The following is a 13,626-nucleotide window of genomic DNA, read 5'->3' as shown; positions in this document are numbered from 1 at the left end:
ATGAGAAATAACTGTATAAAAGTATAAATCTCAGAGCTATAAAATTTACCATTTGATAAAGTTAATTACAAAAGCTCTTAACTTGGAATAAAATACAATCCTCTACCTTGACAAATGTCTTAAACCTCAAATCTAAGCAAATAATGTTCTGGTTTATTTAATGTTAGCTGAGTATAGATTTTTATTATTTTAGAAAAATTAGCTTCTTTTTCATATAAAAGAAACTTCAAAAAGATTTAGCAAAGATTATGCAGCATGAAGCTTTAATTGAATTCTCCTTAAGTCAAGATTAACTAATACCATTGTTACTATTTAATGTAGTTTTGGAGGTCCTAGTTAATGTGATAAAGAAAATAAACCAATAACAAATGTAAAGATTAGAAGTATAGAAATAAAACTGTCCTTATCTGTAGATGGCATAAATATCGACCTAAAAATGTTAACAGAAACAATAGATAATTAGAAGTAATGAGAGTTCAGTGAGATTGCTAGATACTGGATCAATATATAAAAATCAATATTTTTCCACATTAGCAATTACTAACTAGAAAATATTTTTAAAGAACTGTTATCTCTGTTTATCTATAAATATTATTAAATATTATCTAAATTTATCTATAAAGTCACAAAGCAATATAAATCATAAAATGTTCAGAAATTGGCCAAGTACATAAAGAATGCAATAGGGAAATTTTTTAATTCTTGAAAACATAAGCATGCTTTGGATAAATGAAGATCTAATTTATGCATTTAGAAGGGATGACTTAGTATTATTAAACTTGCCCGTCCTCCCCAAATTAATTCATAATTCATCATAGTTCCAATCTAAACTCAAGTTGAAACTCCTTTTGTAGAACTTCATAAACTAAATTTGATAAATAAGGTGACACCTGTGGAAAAATAAACACTATCAAATAGCAAAGTCAACCCTGAAAAGGAAAATTGTGTAAACTTGTTCCACCCTATATTAAGATATTAAGCTACAGATATAAAAAGACAATGGAGTGTTTGCAAAGGAACAGATAAATAGACCATAAAATAAAATAGGAAATTCAGAGATGACAAATTCGTGTATATATGGGAACTTAATATACAATAAAGAACCACAAATCAGTCCACTCAAAAGATGGGTCATTAGTAAGTATATCATGTTAGTAAAGCTGGTTCACTCTAGAAATAAAAATGAAACTGTATCCCTACTTAAGACCACATACAAAATAGACTGAATATAAAAGATAAATCTAGAAAGCAATTAGAGGAATACACTGAAAACTTCTTAAGACTCCCAAAGCTCAAACATTAATTGCTAATCCTATCGGAACCTGATAGAAAAGTGCACAAACCAGACGATCAGGTATCAGGAAAAAGCAGCTCAAAAGGCTAACAAGCATATGGAGAGACGTTTAAACTCAAGCTCATCATTATTTACAGAAATTGATTAGAACAATGCTACCTCAGTTACACACAGGAGACTGTCAAAAATGACATAGCTGGACCACGTCAAGTCATCAGGATTGACGAAGGCCGTGAGCAACAGGAGCCCGGCCCACTGGGGGGAACGGGCAGCCCCAGAGCAATGCTTAGTTATGCGGAGGCAACTCATTCCTGACCCAGCCATTGCTCTCCTGAGGTGTAACCCAGAGGCGTCGCCTCACTGATCCACAAGCCGACACACAGGAGGCATTTACCAAGCCACACTCGGGTGGTGGAAGGTTGGAGAGGGCCGGATGGACCTCTTTGGGAGAGTGGAATCGGTAAAATGTGATAGGTACTTATATCATGCAGTACTTTGCAACTGCTGGAAGCAAAAATATTTGTCTAACAACATGGATGGTCTAGAAAAAGTGCTGAGTAAAATATATATATATATACATGAGAACAGGGACTGACTTGTGTGATCCAGGCCCATTTAAATGTGTTTAAATTAGACTCAAGACCATTTTACTGGTACACATTTTTCAGAAAGGCACGCAAACACATTAGAATGGTTACATTGGAAGGGGGAGCCATGGGGCGAAGGGAAACAGTGAGTGAACCCAGAGAGGGATCTTGTGGAGGCTGGCGTTGGGGATACACAGCAAGCTGGGCAGTGCAGTCAGTGCAAACCTCTGACTGACATTTATTCATCTGCACGTGGTGTGGGGTGTGACCACCTTCCTTCTCCACAGCCAGGTCTCAAAGAAAGGAGAAGGGGGACCTGTCATTTTAGGGGTTTGCTTGTCTTGGTGAAGAACTCAAGCTGTTTTTACATAGTGCCACAGAGAGAACCCTATTAGCTCTCTTCTTTGGAGAGGGGATACTCGGGGTACACCAGGTAGACACGGTGGGGGACTGGTGTCAGGCTTTCCCATCCAACTGAAATCTATGAAGCGTGTGAATTTCCAAGACCCACCATCTGTTGTTCCAGAGCCTACAATTTGGTAATCTTCATTAATTTTCTCAATCTCAAAAACTGAAGCTAGTGTTTAGAGAGGACGAGTTTTCCAGCCCACAGAGCCGCTCAGCCTGGATGTGGGACAGCCAGGACTGGAGCAAAGGTAAGGAGAGAAAATTTCTTCTTACCTGTCTCTGGGCACCTCTGCCAATGATTGTCTTCGCTTAACCTCAAGGTCAAGGCAACCTATCTTACAGTGTTCATTGTCTCCGAGGATGAGCTTTAGCGAGAGACTTGTTTGCTTTTTATAGTATTAAAAGAGACAGTGAAACCTGCCTCTCAGAAGATCATTGTACCAAGTCCCAGTGGCTCCGCGGGGAATATTTGTTTCCTCATTTATATTCATGTCTCCAAAAGACAAGCAGACCTTGGATGAAATTTCAGGCGACAATAGATTATAAATAATGTATCCATATTTTTTTCTCTTCCATATACTTGTATTTAATTCCCCCCAGAGTCCTGTGCAAACACCAGCGACAAGAGGACAGGAAGCTATTAACATGATGGAAAGAATGAAATGGGCTTATGTTCTGTGGCATCAACACAGCGGGGAAAACACCTTGATCAAAGGTGTTGGAGGTTTTGAGACCAGCTCTTCTCTTCTCTCTCTTTTCTATTTTTATTATTGTTTTTTGGGATATCAACTCTTTTCCAGGTCATCTTGGACAGGCCTATTTTGCACTGATCTCTTATCTTGGTCCACCTGGGACAAGGCGAGGAATTGTTCAGTGGATTGAGGCCACTCTTCATCAGAGAAGGCCTAGAAAGCACACAGAATGGTGAGTGGGATCTGCCCACCCTCAGAATATGATGCAGTTAAGAGGGAAACTCCCCTACTGACAGTGAAGTCAGATGGCATGCTAACTGCTCAAAACAACCAGCCTCTAAATCCCTCTGCCCTGGTTGCCTTCACGCAGGCTCTTCCGTTCCACAGACTTGCTGGGCAGGAGTAGTTCATGCTCTTGGGGCCCGGCTGGCAGGGTTCCAATCTTGCATGTAAGTGAAGAGACTTTGCTTTTCGGATTTGCTTCTTTCTCTTTTTGGTACCATATTCACCCTGCCCTTAGGAAGCAGAGAACCTTGTATTCTCTTCCTCCTTAATAAAACTTGCTCTTGGCAGGGGCAGGAAAGGGGAGCAGAAGGGACTGGCACAGGCAAAGAGCCTTCATTAATATTAACATGCAAGTGACAATGTAGCCTAGTGTTATTTATTTAGGGAAATTTGCATTTCAGTGGTAGAGCTCAAAATGAGGACTTTGGGCACTGGACTCTGCAGGCTGCACCTCTCTACCTGTGCCAACCGTGTGGAGGGTACTAGTCTTTTCCTCGTCCTTTTAGCTTTGTTTCACTAGAGACCCCCTCTTTGGTACTTTGCAGCTAGGATTTAACTTAGTCAACATCTATTAGGTCTGTCACAGCTTTATGAAGGTCATTTCTAATGCATTATTTCTGCCCAAGAGTTTTCCATTCTGCAACCAGTTGTTTCAGTGGGTTCTGATAAATTTCCAAGACAAAGCCAGCAAGTTGGTACTCATCAGCTACTGACATTTAAATTTAAGCTGTCTAGTAAAACTGCAAAAACTTCCAAACATGGATACTGCTTTCCTAGGTACTGTGGTGGTAGTGCCAAGTTCCCCAACTGTACATGAGCAAGCAGCTCAGTTAGTGACTACCCTCACTGCATCGGGAAATTGGACTCTTTAGTTTTCTCCTTTCTTTGTTGATGTTGATCATGCCCCTGGAGCCAGTGTCAGCCAAAGTCTTGCAAACACACGTAGACACACCCACATCTACCCACCCACCCACCTACACACTCACATACACACTTAAATACATCTTGTCAGTCCCCTGCACTGTCCACTAAATAAAGTCACCGTCCTGGCCTCTCTCCATATCTCCCTGTGAGTTGTGAACCCCTGGCTTACCTGATCCTGCTGAGCCCCCAGCTGGATCGGGAACACCACACCCAAACTCTTGCACATCCCTTAGTGCATTGTGTCTAAGAGAGGCCAGCAATGGGCACATGAGCTGGTGTACTTCTACAGCCCGGGAGGGGAGGGTCTGCAGTGAGGCAGAGCTGCAGGACTCCACAGAGGCTCCAGGCATAGAGTCAACTGCTCACCAGAGCTAGCTGTAGCCTCCCAGGACGGGAATGAAAAGCGCATCCCACAATGAGCAAGTGTTGAAGCCCATGCATTTGGGGAATAAAATGATTAGTTTAACCTCATAAATATGCAAATTGGGAGCTCCGTTTAAGTGTCTGTCATCTGTGTTCTTTTTATGGGAAAGAAATTCTTAATTCAGTGGAAAGCTCCATCCCATGGATCTTTAAGAGGTAGCTTGGGGAAGCGGACCATGGAGGACCTTTAATTAACCTGTGAGTGTGCAGGGAGGGGCTCCAACAAGAAGAGGCAGCACCCTCATTTCCAGCTAAGACACCTCTGAAACAGCATAATTGATTTTAGTCCCTGAACAGAGATCAAGCGTCATCTAAGTTCTACTTGGTAAAGACTTGTCTTGGATTCATGTCTTGGTTGTATGACCACAGTTTTTTTTTATTTTTTAATTAAAACATTTGTTTTTCTGATTAATATGCTCACTGAAGACCCTTTGTGAAGTATTGAACAGTATGAAAAAGAAGGGCAAAGAGGACTCATTCATGACCTCACTCCCAAAGGACCACGGGTAGAGGTGGCACGTTCCAACAGTGTCCTGCTTTGTCCTTCAGAATGGGTGTGTTGAGGGGAATGCACTGGAGTGGGGCTGGGGGAGTTCCTGTCCCCTCTCTGGGGATGGAGGGACAGGTTCTCGGACAGGGACAGGGATCCAGCCACACTGGTACTTCAGGAAGGCAGGCAGCCATGCGACTAGGGGTAAAAAGCCCACATTTGCCCCACACCACATCCCCAGAATGTGGGGCAGGGAGAGAATTCAGCCCGGGCTGGGCAGTCCCACGTTGCCAACTAGAGAGGTGTCATAGGAGATTGCAGAAAGGACTCTTTATCAACAGCCTATGCCACATTGGTGGGCGTGAGGATTAACTGGGATCACACACGGGATGCAGTAAGACAGGCAGAGATGAGTGCTCAAGGGGGGATGTCAGGTGTTTCCTCTTACAGATACAAGTATCTTCTGCTGGCTGAAGTGAGGGCAGGCAGGAGGGACAGCTGGATGTAGAAGACCTGGGTCTAGGTTTGGACCCTGCCACTCACTTGCCACGTAGGTCTTTCATTTTCTATGTACCACATATCATTGTGGGCGAAATGAGGATAGAAAGACTGTCCTTGCCAGTTGTTTTAAGGACTGAGTAGAGTTTTGGATGCAAAACCACTTTGCTGGTGGAAAAGGGCTGTAGATTTAATATTGAGGATTTACCGCTGTTCCTGACACCAGCTGAGTCTAGGTATAGGCCAGGGAGGAAGGAGAGAAATAGGAAAATTTTTCTGGAAAAACATGCAGAAAATTGGAACTCAAAGGAACTTTTATGGGGTGCATTAGTTGGTCCAGGTGGAGCAGGGATTTGGGTGTCCTGTGACTACCCTGTAGTGGGGTGCTTCCTAGCAGAGCCTTGGGAAGGTGGGAGGAAGGAGGAGGCAGCTGAATCTCTGTGTCAGGCTCCTCCCAGGGCAAGTCTCAGCAGAGGCTTCTAAGGAGCCAAAGTCACCCAGGGGAGAAGTCATCAAAGTGGCCGTGACTTCCTCACCTGTGGTGAAGGCAGTGGAGGTGATGCTGCTCCTGGTGGCATCCTGGGCCGCCTGCAGGAGCACGGTGTAGTCGGTGTTCTCCAACAGCCCCTCCAGCCGGATCCAGGTGTCCTCTGCATCCACGATCAGCTCCTACACAAAGCCAGAGGAAGGGAGGTGGAAGGGAGAGACTGGCTTGCACTGTGGGAAGTGGGGAAGGGAAGTCCAAACTCCTTGGCCAGCTGGGTCAGCATTGTAGTGGCTACTGCTGCCCCCACCATCCCACAGAAGGAAAAAAAATGTGCCAGTAAGCAGAGACCAGCTCCCGTGTGAGATTTAGGTCAGCTCCTATCTCAGAAATGCACATTGGGATAAATTTAGGTACCTGGATTACTGAACCCAGTGGCCTGCAGATTGTACTGAACTTGCTCAGGAGCAGAAGCAGGTAAGCAAACAGGACCCTAGGCCGCCCTGATCCCATCAAATAGGCTACCTCTGCTGCAGTCTATCCTGTATATTTGTCCCCTGCATATGATTTCACTTTTTAAAAGAATCCCACTGAGAACAAGAATTTCAAAACCAGTGCTCTAGTGGATAATTTTCACTGCTGACCAAGACAAAGATTCATCATCTTTTTATGGTGGGTTTTGTTGATGTTGCCTTTCTAATGCTTACAAGACATAAAAGCCTGTTGAACCTGGGATCCAGCCCCCGTTCGCTTGCCCCTGAAGCCATCAGTTATTCCAACGCCAAGTAGTTGGAAGTTTCCAAAGTTTGCGTCCCAATACAGGAAGCTCAACCAGACCTGGCGAAGTTGCAGAGTGGCTTCTCTGGAGAAGACTGGGAGGCTGGGGGAGGGCTGGGGTGTTGCCCAGCTTGTGTGGTGAGCAGCAGCAGAGCCAGGACCACACCGGGGCCACCTGGCTGAGCATTCTGGGCAGCAGCCTTTGTCCCCAGCACGGGAAACCTAGCAGCTTCCTGTTAATTGCTTCCTGCCCTCCCTCTCATTCCACTGGCCAGTTCCACGCAGCCTTGCTTAGGAGAAGAGGTCTTTCTCCCTTTCAGCAAATTCTTACCTTGCGGCTTCCATCCGTGGATCTGTACGTTAGGACATAATTCTCGATCTCCGCCCTGGGAGGCTGCCAGGAGATCAGTGCGCTCTGTCTGGTGACTTCACTGGCAGTCAGGTTTGCGGGAGGGTCCAGGACTGCAAAGAAGGGAAATGCCAGGGGATGCCTGAATCTCCAGCTGCTCTCTGCTTGATTTCAGGCACGAAATCTCCTTGCCCACCTCTGTGGGCTGCTCCCATGCTGCCCTCAGCTCTGGCGTGGACAGGAGCATAAAGGGTGCTTCTGGGTCAGAAGATAATCGTTTAGCGCTGTGATCTTTCTTGCAGCTACTCTCTGTTCTGCTCACGTAGGCTTCTGGGCCTGGGAGTGACATCTTCCCATCTGATCCTCTAAGCCTGTGACCATGATCCTTTCCAACTACCATGTGAGTTTATGTTGGAACTTACAATATTCTCACCTTTTACCTTGGTCTACTGTTCTCTTGGTTATGACCCTTCTTAGTTAGTAGCTGTCTCCCCCATAGGTAGGTCCTGAGGATTGAACCCAGGGAGGGCCTCACACATGTTAGACAAGCACTCAACCACTGAGCTATATCCCAGCTCTTTTAAATTTTAGTTTGAGACAGGATTTCATTAAGTTGCTGAGGTTGGCCTCAAACTTGTGATCCTCCTGCCTCATCCTTCTAGTAGCTGGGTCATAGCAGTGTATATTTTTAATATCTGTTGGACTGCTCTGGGTTAGATGCATTTCCAGTGTCTACTTCTCTTGGCCGAGTTTTACTGCTATTACACAGACCCAGGATGGGAACAGGAAAGTAGACATGTGTTGATCAAGAGATATGGCACACTTTCATTGGATTCGGACCACATAGTCAGCCAAAATAACAGCTCAGAGGTGCACTGCCCAAAGCCTGTGGACTGAAATTGAGCCCACCATAAGGAAATGGGTCACTTCTAGGATCTAGAGTCCTGGTGTGCAGATGACCATGTACTCACGGGTAGAAAAGTTGGTGCTGACGGTGCTGCTGGTGAGAGGTCCACTGGTGGCATACATGGTGACGGTGTAGTGGGTGCTTGGAAGCAGGTCGATGAGCTGGAATTCCTCACGGACTCCATCAACCAAGATGGTCTCTCCAGCAACTGAAATCAGAGGAATGTGGGTGAGGACCGAGTAGGACTGCTCAATTTATGAAAGACCTGCCAAATCTAAATGCTTCACAAGAATTCAGTACCACAGAAGTCTGGAAAAACTCCTTTATAAGTTATCAAGCTTGGTATCCTGGTCTAAAAAAAGGATCCCCTCTCACATCCTATTACATCCTGAGAAAAATATTCCTTATAGTTCATGATTTCAAGATGGCAGCCTGCACTTCCAATAGGAACTCTTCACCCCACATCCAAAGGTAGGAAGAAGGGTGAGATTTCCCAAGCAAACAACAAACAAAAAACCCAACACAAACAAACAAATAAGAAACTTTATATGGAGGGTAAATTCTGTCTGTCTTCTGCCCAGTTCTCTGGAACCACAAAGAATAAGTTGAATCCTTGGTTTATGTGACATTTTCCTCCCCACCACCTTTCACAATCAAGTGCTGTCTTCTTCAGACTAACAAAACTCAGCCTCCTCCTCCCATCACATTCATGTGACAGTTCTAAAATCTTAACAGTCCTGAATGCTTTTCTCTGAACAAGTCAAAGTTTAGCAGTGTCCCTGCTGAATGCAAAGCTTAGAAGAGAATTGAGAATAATTAAAATTCACTGACCAAACAGGGCCAGTCTCTGTCTCCATTTCTGCTATTCATATTAATTTAGGGGTTTTAGGACAGCCACGTGCTATCATCCCAGGCTGAGCCTATTGCCAATGAAAGGCCTTGTGTATCACCACCCCACCCGCCCTGGCCTACTTGCTCTTTGGGCCCATGGACAGAGTTTTGCATTTACTGTTGCTGTTTGAGTTTTGGACCACCTTTATTTTGATTAAAATATATTTGAATTTGGATTCGATCAATCACAGTTTTGTTTTATACACAAATTCAATAAGCTTGTCCTCTCTGAGTTCATTCAAGCTGTTGATAAAATTGTTCATTAGATCTGGGCCAAGCCCTCCATTAGGCAAATAGAATATTATCAAATCATTCAGCATTTAACCAAGTTTATTAGGCACATCTCCCAACTAGGTAGGGCCTGATGTTTTAAGTTTATTGTGGTCTAAAGGCACAGAAAGGCACACAGACAAGTTTAAAAAATTGGAAGAGATACATAATGACTATCGTTTTAATATCTCCCCCTCAACATCCCACTCCCAATCACTGTTCCAATCACACCAGACTACGGTGCTTCCTCAGACTCCTTATCCTCTCCCACACCTCTGCAAACGCAGAGAGGCTGCTCTTTTTCTTGGAATTCCTTTCTTCTTCTCTTCACCTTCTTTTGCTTTATGTGAGGCCTTCCTCCTCTCTTCCCTTTAGCATCCATCAGATGTGGCCCACCATGTTGCATGCTTGTCTCTACCATCCCGCTGCTCACAGGAGACCGTGACTTTTCCTTCTCGGCACCATCACTAGACGCGAGTTCCATGAAAACAAGAACTCATGCCATGGTCCTGAATCTTTCCAGCCGAGACGAGCATGTGGCCCATGAGGGTGTATCAGAAGCATTTGTTGAATGAATAGAAACAAATTGCTCTGATGGAGATGTGTGCTTTGTGTTTATGGACAGGTATATTTGACTGCCTGTGGCAACCAAAAAATCTTTGACCAAACAGTGTTGAAACGAAGACTTGAAGGATGGGTTTTCTAGGCAGAACTATGGGGAGAGGATTTCTTGGAGGGAAAAAAACAAAGATGTGCTAATGCGTGGGGGGCTCTAAAAAGCATGACAAGAGTTAAGAAATGCCAGATCAGGACATGGAGGACCTTCGGGTGCCCAGATGGACACAGAGGGGTCGGCTAGGACTCAGCCACAGCAGCAAAATCCATTCTTGGGCAGGGTCCTTTCACTCCAAATTTAATGCATCATGCATTTTTCCATTTTAATGAAGAACTAAGTGATAGGCAGAGCTGTCCAATGCCTTGCTGAAACCCAAATGTGCTGGTGGACTTGCCAGTAAAAAGCAAGGGTGTAAAATGCCTTTGACAAAACTCATTCTTGGTGAACCTGTGTTGGTATGCAGTAATCACGAATTCCCTTTCCATTCTGTTTAAGAGTCTGTTTTAGTTTTTACTTTTCCAAACTTGACAATAAGTTTAGTTCTTTACAGTTTACAGAACTGGCTTTCTCTGCCATTTTTGAAAATCAAGGCATCTGCCTGCCTTCTGTTTTCTGGTATCTTCGTTCACTAGATTCCTGAATATAACCCATAACAATTCTGAGATCACATGTTTAATTCAGGCAGGGAAACAATTTTCCCAAGGCAGGAGACTTGAAGTACACAATTTTGCTTTGGGTTTCTCTATTCAATGTCAAATAATTTAAGATGAACAAGCATGATGAAGGGGACATTTAAATTTAAGGTTTCACGTTGGTTCAAACTTGTGAGGTGGACATGGGGCGAGAAGACCACACCAGCAGGAAAGCTTAGCAGTTCTGAATCCTCTGTCACCTGTTATCACTTATTATCTGCTCCAGGCTTGGTCCTATAATTTCAGTGTTTTTCTTGCTCTGTAAATATCTAGAAAAGTCTGTTTTCTTGTCTCTAGAGCTTTGGGACAAATTTATCTCAGTTCTGAGCTGTTTTCCCAGTGTTCTTTCTCTGTTTGTACAATTGCCCTGCCTGCACCTTTCAGATTCAGCTTTTGCAAGTCCTACAGTTGGCAGTTTGCAGAGTTTGGGGCTAACCTGAGGTCTTTATGGTATAACTGAAGCGGTACATTTTCCAATTTGCCCCTCAGACTCACCAAATGCTTTGCTTCTTCCCTTCCATCCTGGTCTTCAGCCCCAATCCTGACCACCCCTGCCTGAGGCATAAGCCCGTAGACCCTTACCTGAGAAGTGTGTGAGGACAATGACATAGTTCTCCACATCACCGGCTGGAGCCTTCCACTGCAGCAGGGCTTCCGTGGGGGTGATGTTGGTAGCGATCAGATCCACAGGGTTATCCATGGCTGGAACGGAACAGGAGCGGTCAGTACAGGTAAGAAAGCTGCAGGATGAAGTTCAACCCAGCCCAGAAGTTCCGCCTGCCCCTGACGCAGTCTGCTGCTGTGTTGAGCCAGGGTGAAGTGAGCAGAGCCCTCTTTCCCTTCTCTCTTCTGGCTCCAACAGCTCCTTCTCGTCTCCTTTCCTCCTTGCTCTCAAGTACGCAGTCCCGTGTGCAGCCCCCTCCTCCATTGCCCCGAGCTCTCCTTTCTAATTCATCCATTAATTTCCTAAGTGGAGAACAATGTGGCGGGTGCTATGGGGAATTTCAATGTATCCTTGTTGTGTTTTAGACATTTAAATCTAGATGCAGAAACTCAGAACCTACAGAAATTGTTATAATTCTCTAATTAATGAGGTAATCATTCTTCCAGGTCTAATTGCTCTTTCATTGACATTAGGTTGTGCCTTGTGGAAAGATCTCTGATGCACTTCAGGAAGTGTGGTGGAAGTGCAGGGGTGTCTCCAGCTCTGAAACTTCAAAGGTCCTCAGGGAGTGCTTGCGGATGACTGCATGGGATACGGGAGCCTCCAAAGTCATATCTGATTATTGAATTCCTGCTCACTGCTCCCAAGGCTCACTCTGGACTGATCCAGGGCAGGCTTTTGTGGCACTGAGAGCCAAAGGGATTCTTGCAGCCTTCGGGAGGCCAAGTGCCTGTGGGGGCACAGAGATGTCACATGATCACCTGTCTGTTCTTACTTGCCCAGGCTGTATAAGCCTTTGCCTTATTACTTTGCTTCCCTTCCATCAAGTTGGATAAAATTGGGATTTATTTTAGAAATGGATGTTATTAAAACAGTTAAGGTATTGGCTCAACCTAAAGGTCATACAATTTATTTGGGGAGCCAAGATCCGCTCCTCATCTACCTCTGCTTTCTAATTGAATAATTTTTTTCCTTCCTTATGTCTCTCATCACAGAGCAACAACCAGGAAAATTTTTTATGATTTAAAAATTTGAATTTTATCTATACTTGGTGGTTTCCAAGAGTTTTTCCAATGCAGCCCTTATTAGACCTCAGTTGGCTTGATTTCTGAGATGTGTATGACACCATGAGACAAGTACCACTCCCTGCAGGAGTGCTTATTTCTAGAAGACGTAAGCTCATAGACCTCAAGTTAAAACAGCGACAACAAACAACCATGAACCAGGACACTTCTGAGCATAGTCAAGTTCCTGGCAGTTGCCAAAATAACTCTGCCTGACCTTGAAGGAGGGTGGCTTGGCCTGGTGTACCACTGCGTATCTGCTTTAGAAATACTTAAAGCTTATGGCTAAGAATTTAAGAAGATTTTTGACTCAAGCTCCTGCTCTCTTTTACCTTGAGGGTAGGATGTTCTTGAAATCCATTGTTTTCAATGAGAAAAAGTTGGATTTTTGTAACATAATTTTCAGGAAGGTGGGAAGGGGGCTTCTTTTGACTCATTGGATGTTATTTCTGGTCAACATTTATTGACCAGATACTTCAATGATTCAGGGTAAGATGGAAGTAAAAAATATGGCTAGGTTTTCGGTAGTCAGACCTGCAAGGAGACTAAGAAAGAGTAGAATATTCTGTGCTATCTTGTGATGGTGAACAATTTTTCACATTTGTGAAATCGTGTGTGTGTGTGTGTGTGTAAGTGTAACTATTGCCAAAAAAAGAGATGCTGTTTCTGAGCTTGAAAAAGCAGTGAGGAATTCCAAGGCACATTTGCCTCATTCAGGAAATACCATTCTCAAGGGGAATGAAGCACCCTCGGGAAACCCAGGTGTTCCCGTAAAGAGGCCATCTGCATGTTTTCCTCTGTGCTCTGGCTTAACTAGGAGGTGGTCTGGAAGAAAAAGTGGGCTGTGCCTTCTAGTGACTTCCACAGCTAACCTTTGCTGATTCTGCATAGTCCACGGTCAGGGGGGCCAGAGAGGGAGGGGCAGAGGAGCTGCCTAAGGGGCCTTGCCTTCAGGCTCATCCAATGGGCTCATTTTTTAGGAGGAAGACTGGGATTGGGACTTCCCTTGGCCACTTTCCCGTGTGGCAAGCTGGTGGCTCCCTTCTGCCTCCCATCCTGGAGCTCATTACTCAGGAGCTGACTGGGGGGCAGGAGGCACCTGGGTCTAATGGGAGGACTTGATTGAGAACTCGGGCTACAGAGTGCCCCTGCAGGTGGCCCAGGATGCCACGTGGAGCTGTGTCACCTCCACTGCCTTCACCACGGGTGAGGGGCTCATGGCCGCTGGTGCCAGCTCCTCTCAGGAGCAAAAGGCATGAGCAAAGGCAGCTACTTGGTGTCTTCTGGCCATACATGATGAAGAACCTCATG

General features: G+C 44.8%; 1 protein-coding gene across 3 annotated transcripts in view; it reads right to left on the bottom strand.

Annotated features, from left to right (window-relative positions):
* Tnr (tenascin R) overlaps nt 1-13,626 on the bottom strand; it is a 422,792-nt gene that overhangs the window by 21,114 nt on the left and 388,052 nt on the right. For all 3 annotated transcript variants that reach the window (XM_058574395.1, XM_046430279.2, XM_046430280.2), the window contains 4 exons: nt 11,170-11,289; nt 8,183-8,326; nt 7,194-7,324; nt 6,138-6,270 (listed from right to left, as the gene is read on the bottom strand). In XM_058574395.1, coding sequence (XP_058430378.1) covers nt 6,138-6,270; nt 7,194-7,324; nt 8,183-8,326; nt 11,170-11,289 — 528 coding nt within the window. The remainder of the gene's footprint in view (nt 1-6,137; nt 6,271-7,193; nt 7,325-8,182; nt 8,327-11,169; nt 11,290-13,626) is intronic.

This window comes from Marmota monax, unplaced genomic scaffold (genome assembly GCF_021218885.2).
Source record: "Marmota monax isolate L192 unplaced genomic scaffold, Marmota_monax_Labrador192_F-V1.1 WCK01_AAM20220418_F8-fsc00055, whole genome shotgun sequence".
Lineage (NCBI taxonomy): Eukaryota > Metazoa > Chordata > Mammalia > Rodentia > Sciuridae > Marmota > Marmota monax.
This window is presented reverse-complemented; position numbering and strand designations above follow the sequence as displayed.